The sequence below is a fragment of the Pungitius pungitius genome, chromosome 12 (genome assembly GCF_949316345.1).
Source record: "Pungitius pungitius chromosome 12, fPunPun2.1, whole genome shotgun sequence".
In the NCBI taxonomy this organism is placed as follows: Eukaryota; Metazoa; Chordata; class Actinopteri; order Perciformes; family Gasterosteidae; genus Pungitius; species Pungitius pungitius.
This window is the reverse complement of record NC_084911.1, coordinates 7,133,447-7,147,379: the sequence shown is the minus strand read 5'-3', so window position 1 is coordinate 7,147,379 and position 13,933 is coordinate 7,133,447. Positions and strand designations below refer to the sequence as shown.

The window sequence follows — 13,933 nt, the reverse complement described above, 5'->3', positions numbered from 1 at the left end:
TTATTTTATAGAAATGCAATTCATGTCTCTCCGTAACCTAACTAGCAGGAAGCTATGGGGAAGTATAGCTTTGCTCGGGCTGAACTGACATTTTTTTGTTCTGCTAGGACCAAAACATTTTGGCTAGCCCATTTCATTTGTTACTGTGCCGTCTTCTTGTGGACCAAGAGAACGGGGTTTGAACATTTTGCCGGACTGTCAAAAAACATTTTCACTGGGAATCCGGTTTTTCATTATTTGGACTGGAACCATTTCATGCTTTAAAACTACTGGGCGTGAGGACACTAATCACTGACGTTTATTGTATTCTGTTTTGGTCACTGCTGTTTTTTTTCTGTGAAGTCAAACTGTGATAAATCTGCATTATTCATTATATGACACCTCCAGTGCACTTATGTTGTGAAGGGCGTATAATTATATTTCCTTGAGTCAGTATGGCTTGTTATGTTTGAGTTACAGTTTTTAATCTTCCCTGAAGTAGGGGCGTCTCCTCTGCCGGTATATGGTGGTTAGGGGATATACTGGATAAGTTACACCTATGAACACTTATGCTCGTATTCTATCCTTAGGTCATTACCGTGACATGAACAAATCCTAAGGCCTGGACTACCATATGCGTTACGCTTAGGCAGATTAGACCCGAGACTAGTTGGTTTAGAGACATAGATTCCTTTTATCTCCAGCCTTTCGGGGGAGAGTTGCTTACCCCTACTAAGCGGATGGAGATCCCGTCCGCTACAGACAGATCGCATTCTCTGCCCTGACGTAATAGAGACGATCCAACCTTCTTTTAGTGTTATTTTGATTGCGCAATCACAAGTGAGCCGATGGCGTTGTGGTTATCTCCAAGCCAAGCCATGCTATTCTTTAAGGAACTGGGTAAAGAGCTTGTCACGCCACATATGAAAAGGCTCATGGAGAGCAATCTTGCCTTGACTGAATGGGGGCGATCAAAATTATTTTAGTGACGTTTTGATCATTGATTCACAACAAGTCCTGTGTTGTAGAGGTTGGCTTGATGCTTTGGAATCTGTAGACCTGGGTTTGTTATCAACCTGAATTCACAATCCATTGAGAACATTGCTGGAATCTCCTCTGCCTTAAGATTGCAATATTACTTTTACCTGAAAGTACATGGCTTAACTGATTCAATTTGAATTTACCAATATATAATGTTCTGGAGGAGAAGCGTATCTTACTAAATGTATTATTTACTAAATTAAGCAAAGATCTCTTCAGGAAGACAACCACGTGGTAATCCAGTGTGTGTATTTAAAAGGTTATTATATCTTGATGGAGCAAAAGGGGTGTGGTTAGCTGTCGTCCTTTGCCTTGACTGAACAAGGTGATCCTACATTTCATTTACGTTTTGCAGGTCTTTTGAAATCACTTATGAAACCACAGTGATTTATTTTCTCTCTTTAGTCTCTTTTTGACCGCGTGTCCTGCTGACCGCTGCCCCCCGGCATGCAAGGAGAGGCGAAGGCCCGTTCATCGCTGCTCGCAGCTTTAATTTAAAGTTGCTTGTACAACTTTAGATTATGACTGTGCCTAAGAAGTACACAATCTCTGTCTAAAATTGAGGTCAAACCGGTGTCCTGCATTGCCTATAGTCTTTGTATCATAGCTGATTAGACCGTCTGTTCCAAACATCAAATCCTTTTGTTGAGTAAAACGTAACAACAAAATGAGTTTGTTGTATATTGCCAGTTTTATTGATTTGAACTGTTGATTTATTCCTGACAATACAAGATAATGATTTAACAATCACAAAAAAGAAAAGATGATAGACGGACTGACAAAACACAATATGGGCCTCATGCCACAAGAGGTTTTAACATGGTAAAAGCAGAAGCTTGGATAATAGAATTAGCAATGGCTAAGCTACATTTAGCTTCACACAGTTAAGTCTAATTGCTTGCTGCAAAAAAGACCTAAAATGCTTCCTCTACCCGGCACAACAAGAGAGAAGAAATAACATGAAAGAAAAATCGGACAACAGTTCAAGTGATCGAAATTTGAACATTTTCTCTTTTCATCCATCGCAGTGTTTGTGGTGGAATCAGTCGCTTCTGCATGGACACATGAACCGAACTTTGTAGTCAAGGCACGACCGAGATTTTTGCTGGTTATTGAGGCAAACAAATCCATAAAGGGGATGGGAGCTGAAAAAAAGTTCCAAGCATCATGTGGATCATTACAACATTTAAAGTAAGACAAAATTTCTAAAGTAAATATGAATTAAGTTTGCATTCAGTGTTTAAGCAGCAGCTAAAATGGTGACATTATGATGATCACAAAATATCAGTAATTAGTCTTTGAAATTGAGGAATTGAAAAGTATCAAATTTATTTTCTTATCAAGCAACTTACGTGTAGACATCCCCTGTGAGAACTGCTGGGATGCCTGATAAGGTGTGTGCCTCAATGACCACAGGTTTGTTACAGATTTGTCCTGGGTATTCTGTCCACAGGTCAACCAAAAGCTCCCAGTCCCCGGTTCCACTGGGATGGTCTCGGTCGTACCATGAGGTCCAGCAATCTGCAATAAGAGAGAGATGATGACTGCTGGAGAATAGCAGCTTTAAACAGGTGCAATCTGCTTTGGAATATGGATGGTATTGTAGCAGGGCCATGCTAAATAAATAAAAAAAATCACTTACATTCTTGGTCCACTGGAATGATGGCGTCAGAAGCCACCTGCTGGCTGCTTGCTGTTAATAATAATTTAGGAAAAATTGACTTTACTGTGACTGTGTATTTTTCTTATTTGTAGTCAGAATTTGGACTTTGGATCTTGAAAACTGTAGATATATTGATAATTAACCTACCACAGAACAATCCAGCAAAAATGGCAATGCTTAACTATTAAAGAGAATAAAAGGGTTATAATCAGAAAATACGGCAAACTGCATAAAGAATGTGTAAATCCACATTAACAAATTAAGAAAAAAATGTATACATTACCAATGTGTTCATTATTGTAGGTAATGGACTTTTATTACTGGAAGGAAAGATGTTTGCATTTAGGAAAATCAATAAAACGGTGCATTATCAAAATAAGTTCTCCAGTGGTGGATAAACATTCACAGACTTTTTACAATATTAAAATGTAAACTTTAACATCAGTTTTTAATACATTTTAAATTAAACAAACTAGCAATAAGAGGTTCAATGATATTGCAAGGAATTGTAAAACGTACCTTTGTCCTTAAAAACAAACAATTCTCTTCTTCAGCTTCTCCTGTTGTCTACACTCACACATGGTTACTGAAGCTGTTTATATACAGTGTCTGCTAAACCCTTAGCTTGCTGCAATCACATAGACCCCACCCACAGGGAAACATTAAAAACATTTGGCAACATTGTGGACTGGTCTGAGATAGCCCAGGGCAACTTGCAGAGGTTTTTTTTGTGACTAAATAAAGAATGTTTGTTTAAACATTAAGTGCTTCAGGTGTACTGAGAAGGACCTAAGAGTCACATTGATTTGGCTACAAAGATATGTTGTCACCTATGGGAGGGTTGAATGAGAAGTCAATGTTTGGAGATGAAGACGTTCAAATGCACTGGTCCCGTCACTTTATTGCTTTATGTGTTATGGCAATGCATTACGTTGCATCTCAATTTTTTGCGTCGCGCCATTAGGGGATAAAAAAGTGCTCTTTATTGGCCCCGCAATTGCAACCTTTGGGGAAATTTTTTGATATATATTTCTAATTCGGATAGAAATATATGTCAAGCGCAGGAGGTTGCTAGTGCAACGTGAGCGACTGAGGACAGAGCGATTTGTGGAGCCACACACTATTAAGTTACATATTAAGCTACATTTTGAACCTGTGTACCAGTTCATCGAAGTGGCGCGATCTTGGGAAGCGGGGCAATCTTGGACAAAAGAACATGTAGTCCCACAGGCAGGACGGTCTGTGCTGCCTTACATGGCTTAACTCAGGGGTGTCAAACTCATTTTAGGTTCGGGCCAGATACTGCCGACTTCGACCGGACTGCGTCGATTCTCACTGTGAAAATCAACCTACTTCCGGTTTAGCGGCTGTGCTTCGTATTTTCATTTTATGGGAAAAACCACAAAAAAATCTAACCGAGTAAAAAGTTGTTGGTATGGTTTTTTACGGTAAAAGGGACGATAAGGTACACAACGAAAGTTGACACAAGCGGTATGTAAAAGAAACTGTGAGGCGCGCATTCGCGGGCCTGCGATAAACACGGAGAGTGCATTGTGGGATTTGTAGTATTATGGTGATGCGTGCGATATACCGGCGGGCCAGCTCTAATAGTAAATTGATTTGATCATGCGGGCCAAAGATAATTCATTCACCGGCCGGACATCGACATGTGGCTTAACTGATTCAATTTGAATTAACCAATATATAATGTCCTGGAGGAGAAGCGTATCTTACTAAATGTATTAATTAATTAATTAAGATAAGCTCTCTTCACGTTAATTGTTGCTTGCATGCTGAGTTAATTAATATACATTCTAAAGTGCAATGTCCATATGTGAATAAGAGTTGTATAAGTTTATGATAGTATTAAGAGTAGTGATATAGTGTGCAAATGTCCCTTATGTAGTTGGTCAATTTGAACTATATTAGGCAGTAATAACAGGTAAGGTAATTACAGGTGGATATTTCTGTAAATTGACCTTGATTTAGACTGTATCTATAAGATAAACAGGACAAGAAAAATGCACTAGATGTAAATTGTATATGTGATGAATTCGCAATCTGCAGAACGAGACAAGTGTTTCTGTGGTTCTTGCTCTTCAGCTGAGAGGCTGAGAGGCTCAATGACGCTAACGAAGGAGTCAGAACCAATAACGTCTGATTGTGGCAAACTTAGTGATGCTCACTCATCCACCAATATAACTTTGAGCTAAAGATAAAGAGGCAACGGATTTTAGTTTAATTTAAAATGACTGGAACTTGTTCTTCTCTCAGCCCGAATTAGAAAAAAATATCAATGTCAAGCGCAAGAGGTTGCTAGGCAACGTGAGCGACTGAGGAGAGAGCGATTTGCTACATATTGAACCTGTGTACCAGTTCATCGAAGAGGCGCGATCTTGGACAAAAGAACATGTAGTCCCACAGGCAGGACGGTCTGTGCTGCTTTAATTCATAGGTTAAACAGCGTGAGCACCCAGGATGGAACCTGCTCTAATTCACAGAAGGAGGTGGGAGCGGAGGGGGAGGGAGATAAAACCATGCCAAGACTGCTCCCTCTACTCCTTTTTCTGTCTGACAATGATTGACCAGCAGTGTAGCAATTATGCCTCAAAAAAAAACTATTCAGTCCAACAATCTACTGCCTCCGGAAGCGCTTCAACCCTTGAGGGACAAACAAAAGGCAAAAAGCAACAGGGCAGTCTGTGTAGGAAGACCTGCCTCACCTAAAACTCCACATACAGAAATATATACTAATGGGCATACGGCTTGCCAGGTTCAAACTGTATTGCTTGTCACAAATATAGTTGACTGGAGAGTCCTTACATAAATGAAAATGAGCTGATGCAATCAGCTCGAGGCGTTCACACAGGAAACACATGCAGAATAAGAGCAAACATGGCAAGAGAGGCACGGTAAAAAGAAGAGTAAAAAGAAAACAACTTCCATGTTCCGTTTAAATTCAACTAGTCCAAAACCACATCAAGTGTGTATCTGGTATGTACTTGATGGATCATGTAGACCATGGTTAGACCATTTACCCAAACGAATTAAAACTGATGCAGCAGAACCAAACATGCTGTCTTTGTTGTTCCATGTCTCCTTCTTCCTTGTCGAAACACGCCTCCCACATCAACCAGTTATGGGATGTAGGAAAAATGTAAGGCCTATAGCTTTGGCTAAGATGAGGAGCGGCTACAAAAGTCTCGTGACTTTAATTTGTTCAAACTTCATACCATGAAATTATTTCATTTTCATCTCATCTCATCTCATCTTCAGCCGGTTATCTGGGGTCGGGTCGCGGGGGCAACAGCTCCAGCAGGGCCCCCAGAATTCCCTTTCCCGGGCCACGTCTACCAGCTCTGACAGGGAGATCCCCAGGCGTTGCCAGGTCAGTGTAGAGATATAATCTTCCTCGGGGCCTCTTCCCAGCTGGACGTGCCTGGAACACCTCCCAAGGGAGGCGTCCAGGGGGCATCTTTACCAGATGCCCAAACCACCTCAACTGGCTTCTTTCAATGCAAACGAGAAACTGCTTTACTCCGAGCTCCTCAGGAATGGCTGAGCTTCTCACCCGATGTCTAAGGGAGACGGCAGCCACTCTCCTGAGGAAACCCATTTCGGCCGCTTGTACCCGTGACCTAGTTCTTTCGGTCATGACCCGTCCTTCATGAGCATAAGTGAGGATAGGAACACATTCTGTACCCGGAGCAGGCAATCCATCGGTTTCCTGCTGAGAACCATGGCTTTAGATTTGGAAGTGCTAATCCTCATCCCAACCGCTTCACACTCGGCTGCGAACCGCTCTAGTGAGAGTTGGAGGCTGCAGACCGAGGATGCAATCAGGACCACATCGTCTGCAAAAAGATGTGGTCTTGGACTCTAGTTGAATTTAAACGGAACATGGAAGGTGTTTTCTTTTTGCTCTTCTTTTTACCCGGCCTCTCTTGCTATGTTTGCTCTTATTTTGCATGTGTTTCCTGTGTGAACGCCTCGAGCTGATTGCATCAGCTCATCTTCGTTCATGTAAGGACTCTCCAGTCAACTATATTTGTGACAAGCAATACAGTTTGAAGCTGGCAAGCAGTATGCCCATTAGTATATATTTCTTTATGTGGAGTTTTAGGTGAGGCGGGTCTTCCTACACAAACTGCCCTGTTGTTGTCCGCCCATGGTTTTGTTTGTCCCTCAAGGGTGGAAGCGCTTCCGGAGGCGGTAGATTGTTGGACTGGATAGTTTTTTTTGAGGCATCATTGCTACACTGCTGGTCAATCATTGTCAGACAGAAAAAGGAGTAGAGGGAGCACTCTTGGCCTGGTTTTATCTCCCTCCCCCTCTGCTGCCACCTCCCTCTGTGGATTAGAGCAGGTTCCATCCTGGGTGCTCACGCTGTCTAACCTATGAATTAAAGCAGCACAGACCGTCCTGCCTGGGGGACTACATGTTCTTTTGTCCAAGATCGCGCGGCTTCGATGAACTGGTACACAGGTTCAATATGAAGCTAATATGTAGCTTAATAGTTTGTGGCTCTACAAATCGCTCTCTCCTCAGTCGCTCACGTTGCCTAGCAACCTCTTGCGCTTGACATGTATGATATATTTTTCTAATTCGGGCTGAGAGAAGAAAAAGTTAGTCATTTTAAATTAAACTAAAATCCGTTGCCTCTTTACTTTTAGCTCAAAGTAATATTGGTGGATGAGTGAGCATCACTAAGTTTGCTACAATAAGACGTTATTGGTTCTGACTCCCTCGTTAGCGTCATTGAGCCTCTCAGCTTCTCAGCTGAAGAGCAAGAACCACAGAAACACTTGTCTCGTTCTCCAGATTGCGAATTCATCACATATACAATTTACATCCAGTGCATTTTTCTTGTCCTGTTTATCTTAAAGATGCAGTCTAAATCAAGGTCAATTTACAGAAATATCCACCTGTAATGACCTTAGCTGTTGTTAGCGTCATTGAGCCTCTCAGCTTTCTGTTACCCATCAAAGTTAACAAAATGATCTTGCATGTCCTGTCTGAACAAACTCGTGACAAGGTTTCTTCTTCCGCTAAGAGGGGAGACCTGCAGACCTTTGGCCCTAAGCCGGAACTCCGGTAGCCTGTACTGGAAGTGAGGAGCTCCAGGGGCATCCAGGTTCAGATTGTATAACAATTGCATTACTTGAAGCAATACTAGACTTAATGATATATCCTATAACCCAGAGATGGGGACTCGAGTTGGAGACTCGGACTCGAGTGCGACTCGAGTCGCACACACGGTGACTTCCGACTCGACTTCAGACTTGTCCTCGAAAGACTTCAGACTCGACTCAGACTCGAGCTTTGGGACTCGTGAACAATGTTTAATTTTAGGAAAAATCTGATGAGCTCGCTATATCGCTCCCTCTGTTACCTGCCTACTTAACACGTACATTGACACATATTGCTGGCTGCGCACACGCGGCCACACACGATAAGATGTCAAATGCCGCTGCTGGGTGGCGCTGACGGGAAGGCGGGGGTGCCGCTGGTGCCGCTGGCGGTCCGACCGACGGTTCGCTGACGTCGGGACGTATGCACTCCAGCGGCGGACCGTTTACTCTCCTTTAACTGTCTCTGTTCTGCTCACTGAAGCAAAACAATACGTGGACAAAAAATATCAGAGCCAAGAGCAGCGAGTGTAGTCAACTACTGCTGCTAACACATCCCGTCAGACCAGGATTATTTATTTATATCCGTCCATGAACTTTTCTCCTTGTTACCCTGGTAACCGCTGTCATTACAGACGGTTGCATCGATTCTTACTGCGAAAATCTACGTACTTCCGGTTTAGCGGCTACGCTTCGTATTTTCATTTTATGGGAAAAACCACAAAAAAAACATTAAGTAAAGAGTAAAGGAGGAGTAAAAAGTTGTTGGTATGTTTTTTTACGGTAAAAGGGACGTTGATAAGAGATGGGGACTCGAGTTGGAGACTCGGACTCGAGTGCGACTCGAGTCGCACACACGGTGACTTCAGACTTGACTTCAGACTCGTCCTCGAAAGACATCAGACTCGACTCGGACTCGAGCTTTGGGACTTGTGAGCATCTCTGCTATAACCAAATCAATGTTTCCACCTTTGGTCCATTTGTTAAGTATCTATCAATCACAGATGGAGATAAAAAATATGTGGATTGAGCATATGGTCCACTGGTGAAAGTAAGAGTTATGACAATAAACCCAACCGTAAAACAACATTGTGACTCAGCGCTTTCTCTCGCTCTCTCTTTCCAATACACACACTCACGTAGACAGACAGAGGTGCTGCACAAAAGCTGTTGTGAAAATGAAGAATATGCTTTACAAGTTTGGAGATATAATCCGGCTGACCCCCCAACAAACATTCTGTCCTATGAGCTTTTGACCCCTTTTAGCAAGATGTAAAATATGAAAAATGTTGGCCAACATAGGAATAACATTTCAAACTACAGTTTTTTTTCTATTGAATAATAATATTGGTATAATGAAATCTAATATTGGATTCGCCCAAATTATATATAGAGGAGCAGAATACATTACCTTTAAGTAAAACTTGATAAAAAAAACATGCAGTTTGTTTTATCTGCATCTGTCAGTGTAAAACAGACATTAATAGTGTGGTGGAAAGGAATCTGTCAGAAAGCCCTGAAATATCATCATGTGATTTATTTACCAGAAAGTTAGAATATCTCAGCTGGATGGATGAGCTCTTTCACCAAGATGTCTTTAACAAAAGTCAAAGGTTTAACACAATACATAAACTCCAGACAAAAATATCATCTCGCTTCAGCTGCACATGATGCCGTATTTCCTCTCTTTGCATGCTTTCATGTCGGCACCAAAGCCTTGAGAAGTTCTGCTATCTTCATGGAAGAGGGTTGGATTGGGATAATTTAACATAATATCCGTTTGACGGGAGACCTTTGTGACTTGGGCTTGGTTGGGTCATTTGGCGTTTGTGAGGGTCAGGATGAGCCGTATGCGTGCACATACATGCAAGCATGGCATGCATGCAATGTTCAGAAATAAGCCATTTGTGTAACATATAAAAATAAAGACGTGATGCATTGCCATAACACATAAAGCAATAAAGTGACGGGACCAGTGGATTTGAACGGCTTCATCTCCAAACATTGACTTCTCATTCAACCCTCCCATAGGTGACAACACATCTTTGTAGCCAAATCAATGCGACTCTTAGGTCCTCCTCAGTACACCTGAAGCACTTAATGTTTAAACAAACATTCTTTATTTAGTCACAACAAAACCTCGGCAAGTTGCCCTGGGCTATCTCAGACCAGTCCACAATGTTGCCAAATGTTTTTAATGTTTCCCTGTGGGTGGGGTCTATGTGATTGCAGCAAGCTTAAGGGTTTAGCAGACACTGTATATAAACAGCTTCAGTAACCATGTGTGAGTGTAGACAACAGGAGAAGCTGAAGAAGAGAACTGTTTGTTTTTAAGGACAAAGGTACGTTTTACAATTCCTTGCAATATCATTGACCCTCTTATTGCTAGTTTGTTTAATTTAAAATTGATTAAAAACTGATGTTACAGTTTACATTTTAACATTGTAAATGTCTGTGAATGTTTATCCACCTCTGGAGAACTTATTTTGATAATGCACCGTTTTATTGATTTTCCTTCCAGTAATAAAAGTCCATTACCTACAATCATGAACACATTGGTAATGTATTCATTTTTTTCTTAATTTGTTAATGTGGATTTACACATTCTTTCTGCAGTTTGCCGTATTTTCTGAATATAACCCTTTTATTCTCTTTAATAGTTAAGCATTGCCATTTTCGCTGGATTGTTCTGTGGTAGGTTAATTATATATATATATCTACAGTTTTCAAGATCCAAAGTCCCAATTCTGACTACAAATAAGAAAAATACACAGTCACAGTAAAGTCTATTTTTCCTAAATTATCTTTAACAGCAAGCAGCCAGCGGGTGGCTCCTGACACCATCATTCCAGTGGACCAAAGATGTAAGTGTTTGATTTTTTTTTATTTTTTATTCATTTAGCATGGCCCTGCTACAATACCATCCATATTCCAAAGCAGATTGCACCTGTTTTAAGCTGCTGTTCTCCAGCAGTCATCATCTCTCTCTTATTGCAGATTGCTGGACTTCATGGTACGACCGAGACAATCCCAGTGGAACCGGGGACTGGGAGCTTTTGTCTGACCTGTGGACAGAATACCCAGGACAAATCTGTAAAAGGCCTGTGGGCATTCAGGCAAACACCATCTCAGGCACCCCAGCAAGTCTCACAGGGGATGTCTACACGTAAGTTGCTTGATAAGAAAAATGCGATGCACCAGAAAATAATAAATTTGATACTTCTCAATTCCTCAATTTCAAAGACTAATTTCTGATAGTTTGTAATCATCATAATGTCACGACTTTAGCTGCTGCTTAAACACTGAATGCAAACTTAATTCATATTTACTTTAGACATTTTGTCTTACTTTACATGTTGTAATGATTCACATAATGCTTGGAACTTTTTTTCAGCTACCATCCAGTTTATGGATTTGTTTGCGTCAATAATCTGCAAAAAACTGGGTCGTGCCTTGACTACAAAGTTCGGTTCATGTGTCCATGCAGAAGAGTCTGATTCCACCACAAACACTGCGATGGATGAAAAGAGACAACGTTCAAATTTCGATCAGTTGAACTTTTGTCCGATTTTTCTTTCATGTTATTTCTTCTCTCTTGTTGTGCCGGGTAGAGGAAGCATTTTAGGTCTTTTTTGCAGCAAGCAATTAGACTTAACTGTGTGAAGCTAAATGTAGCTTAGCCATTGCTAATTCTATTATCCAAGCTTCTGCTTTTACCATGTTAAAACCTCTTGTGGCATGAGGCCCATATTGTGTTTTGTCAGTCCGTCTATCATCTTTTCTTTTTTGTGATTGTTAAATCATTATCTTGTATTGTCAGGAATAAATCAACAGTTCAAATTAATAAAACTGGCAATATACAACAAACTCATTTTGTTGTTACGTTTTACTCAACAAAAGGATTTGATGTTTGGAACAGACGGTCTGATCAGCTATGATACAAAGACAGTAGGCAATGCAGGACAGCGGTTTGACCTCAATTTTAGACAGAGATTGTGTACTTCTTAGGCACAGTCATAACCTAAAGTTGTACAAGCAACTTTAAATTAAAGCTGCGAGCAGCTATGAACGGGCCTTCGCCTCTCCTTGCATGCCGGGTGGGCAGCGGTCAGCAGGACACGCGGTCAAAAAGAGACTAAAGAGAGAAAATAAATCACTGTGGTTTCATAAACGGAATCCACCAAGACTAGGCTATTGCCGAGCTGCAAAAGACCTGCAAAACGTAAATGAAATGTAGGATCACCTTGTTCAGTCAAGGCAAAGGACGACAGCTAACCACACCACTTTTGCTCCATCAAGATATATTAACCTTTTAAATACACACACTGGATTACCACGTGGCTGTCTTCCTGAAGAGATCTTTGCTTAATTTATTAAATAATACATTTAGTAAGATACGCTTCTCCTCCAGGACATTATATATTGGTAAATTCAAATTGAATCAGTTAAGCCATGTACTTTCAGCTAAAAGTAAAATTGCAATCTTAAGGCAGAGGAGATTCCAGCAATGTTGTCAATGGATTGTGAATTCAGGTTGATAACAAACCCAGGTCTACAGATTCCAAAGCATCAAGCCAACCTCTACAACACAGGACTTGTTGTGAATCAATGATCAAAACGTCACTAAAATAATTTTGATCGCCCCCATTCAGTCAAGGCAAGATTGCTCTCCATGAGCCTTTTCATATGTGGCATGACAAGCTCTTTACCCAGTTCCTTAAAGAATAGCATGGCTTGGCTTGGAGATAACCACAACGCCATCGGCTCACTTGTGATTGCGCAATCAAAATAACACTAAAAGAAGGTTGGATCGTCTCTATTACGTCAGGGCAGAGAATGCAATCTCTCCGTCCGCTTAGTAGGGGTAAGCAACTCTTCCCTGAAAGGCTGGAGATAAAAGGAATCTATGTCTCTAAACCAACTAGTCCCGGGTCTAATCTGCCTAAGCGTAACGCATATGGTAGTCCAGGCCTTAGGATTTGTTCATGTCACTGTAATGACCTAAGGATAGAATTTGAGCATAAGTGTTCATAGGTGTAACTTATCCAGTATATCCCCTAACCACCATATACCGGCAGAGGATGAGACGCCCCTACTTCAGGGAAGATTAAAAACTGTAACTCAAACATAACAAGCCATACTGACTCAAGGAAATATAATTATACGCCCTTCACAACATAAGTGCACTGGAGGTGTCATATAATAAATAATACAGATTCATCACAGTTTGACTTCACAGAAAATAAACAGCAGTGACCAAAACAGAATACAATAAACGCCCAGTAGTTTTAAACCATGAAATGGTTTCAGTCCAAACAATGAAAAACAGGGTTCCCAGTAAAAATGTTCTTTGACAGTCCGGCAAAATGTTCAAACCCCGTTCTCTTGGTCCACAGGAAGACGGCACAGTAACAAATAAAATGGGCTAGCCAAAAATGTTTTGGTCCTAGCAGAACAAAAAAAAGTCAGTTCAGCCCGAGCAAAGCTATACTTCCCCATAGCTTCCTGCTAGAGTATTTACCACTCGCGAGCCAAAAAAGCGTGGGGATCCCTGCGTTAGACCTTTTCTACGATGGCGTTTCTCAAGTCAGCAGCGCCTGCTTGAAAATGACTGTTTCCCCCCAATGTCGACCCTCCACGAGGACCACCAGCACCCACCGCCCATCTATGTGGTCTGGCCCACTTGAGATCAAAGTGGGCGCAAACGTAAAATGAGTTTTATGCCCCTGCTCCACGCTGTCCTACTTGGACGTGAGCTTCCCCAGCCCATCTTTGAGAGTGTTGAAGTGCCTGTAGAGGTCTCACAGGGCATCGGACAGTGTGTGTCATGCCACATATGAAAAGGCTCATGGAGAGGAATCTTGCCTTGACTGAATGGGGGCAATCAAAATTATTTTAGTGACGTTTTGATCATTGATTCACAACAAGTCCTGTGTTGTAGAGGTTGGCTTGATGCTTTGGAATCTGTAGACCTGGGTTTGTTATCAACCTGAATTCACAATCCATTGACAACATTGCTGGAATCTCCTCTGCCTTAAGATTGCAATATTACTTTTAGCTGAAAGTACATGGCTTAACTGATTCGATTTGAATTTACCAATATATAATGTCCTGGAGGAGA

At 41.3% G+C, this 13,933-nt stretch overlaps 2 protein-coding genes across 2 annotated transcripts; one reads left to right on the top strand and one right to left on the bottom strand.

Moving 5' to 3' along the window:
• Positions 1-1,700: 1,700 nt before the first annotated feature.
• On the bottom strand, positions 1,701-3,266 carry LOC119220542 (cartilage intermediate layer protein 1-like). The gene is made up of 6 exons (XM_037476643.2): positions 3,203-3,266; positions 2,967-3,003; positions 2,831-2,864; positions 2,663-2,713; positions 2,373-2,541; positions 1,701-2,165 (listed from the first exon to the last, which is right to left on the bottom strand). Exons 2-6 carry the CDS (start codon positions 2,976-2,978, stop codon positions 2,063-2,065), a joined length of 369 nt encoding a protein of 122 aa, XP_037332540.2. The 5' UTR covers positions 2,979-3,003; positions 3,203-3,266; the 3' UTR covers positions 1,701-2,062.
• Positions 3,267-10,082: 6,816 nt separating this feature from the next.
• Positions 10,083-11,662, top strand: LOC119220543 (cartilage intermediate layer protein 1-like). The gene is made up of 6 exons (XM_037476644.2): positions 10,083-10,154; positions 10,334-10,370; positions 10,473-10,506; positions 10,626-10,676; positions 10,810-10,978; positions 11,207-11,662. The coding sequence occupies exons 2-6, from the start codon at positions 10,359-10,361 to the stop codon at positions 11,307-11,309; spliced, it is 369 nt and encodes a 122-aa protein (XP_037332541.2). The 5' UTR covers positions 10,083-10,154; positions 10,334-10,358; the 3' UTR covers positions 11,310-11,662.
• The last annotated feature ends 2,271 nt before the right edge of the window (positions 11,663-13,933 follow it).

What these genes read in the sequence shown, in the direction of transcription:
- LOC119220542 (XM_037476643.2), bottom strand. An exon ending in TTTTGCTGGATTGTTCTGTG is followed by an intron (nt 2,714 to 2,830) that starts GTAGGTTAATTA and finishes TATTATTAACAG; the next exon opens with CAAGCAGCCAGCAGGTGGCT. An exon ending in CTCACAGGGGATGTCTACAC is followed by an intron (nt 2,166 to 2,372) that starts GTAAGTTGCTTG and finishes ACTTTTTTTCAG; the next exon opens with CTCCCATCCCCTTTATGGAT.
- LOC119220543 (XM_037476644.2), top strand. An exon ending in TTTCGCTGGATTGTTCTGTG is followed by an intron (nt 10,507 to 10,625) that starts GTAGGTTAATTA and finishes TATCTTTAACAG; the next exon opens with CAAGCAGCCAGCGGGTGGCT. An exon ending in CATTCCAGTGGACCAAAGAT is followed by an intron (nt 10,677 to 10,809) that starts GTAAGTGTTTGA and finishes CTCTTATTGCAG; the next exon opens with ATTGCTGGACTTCATGGTAC.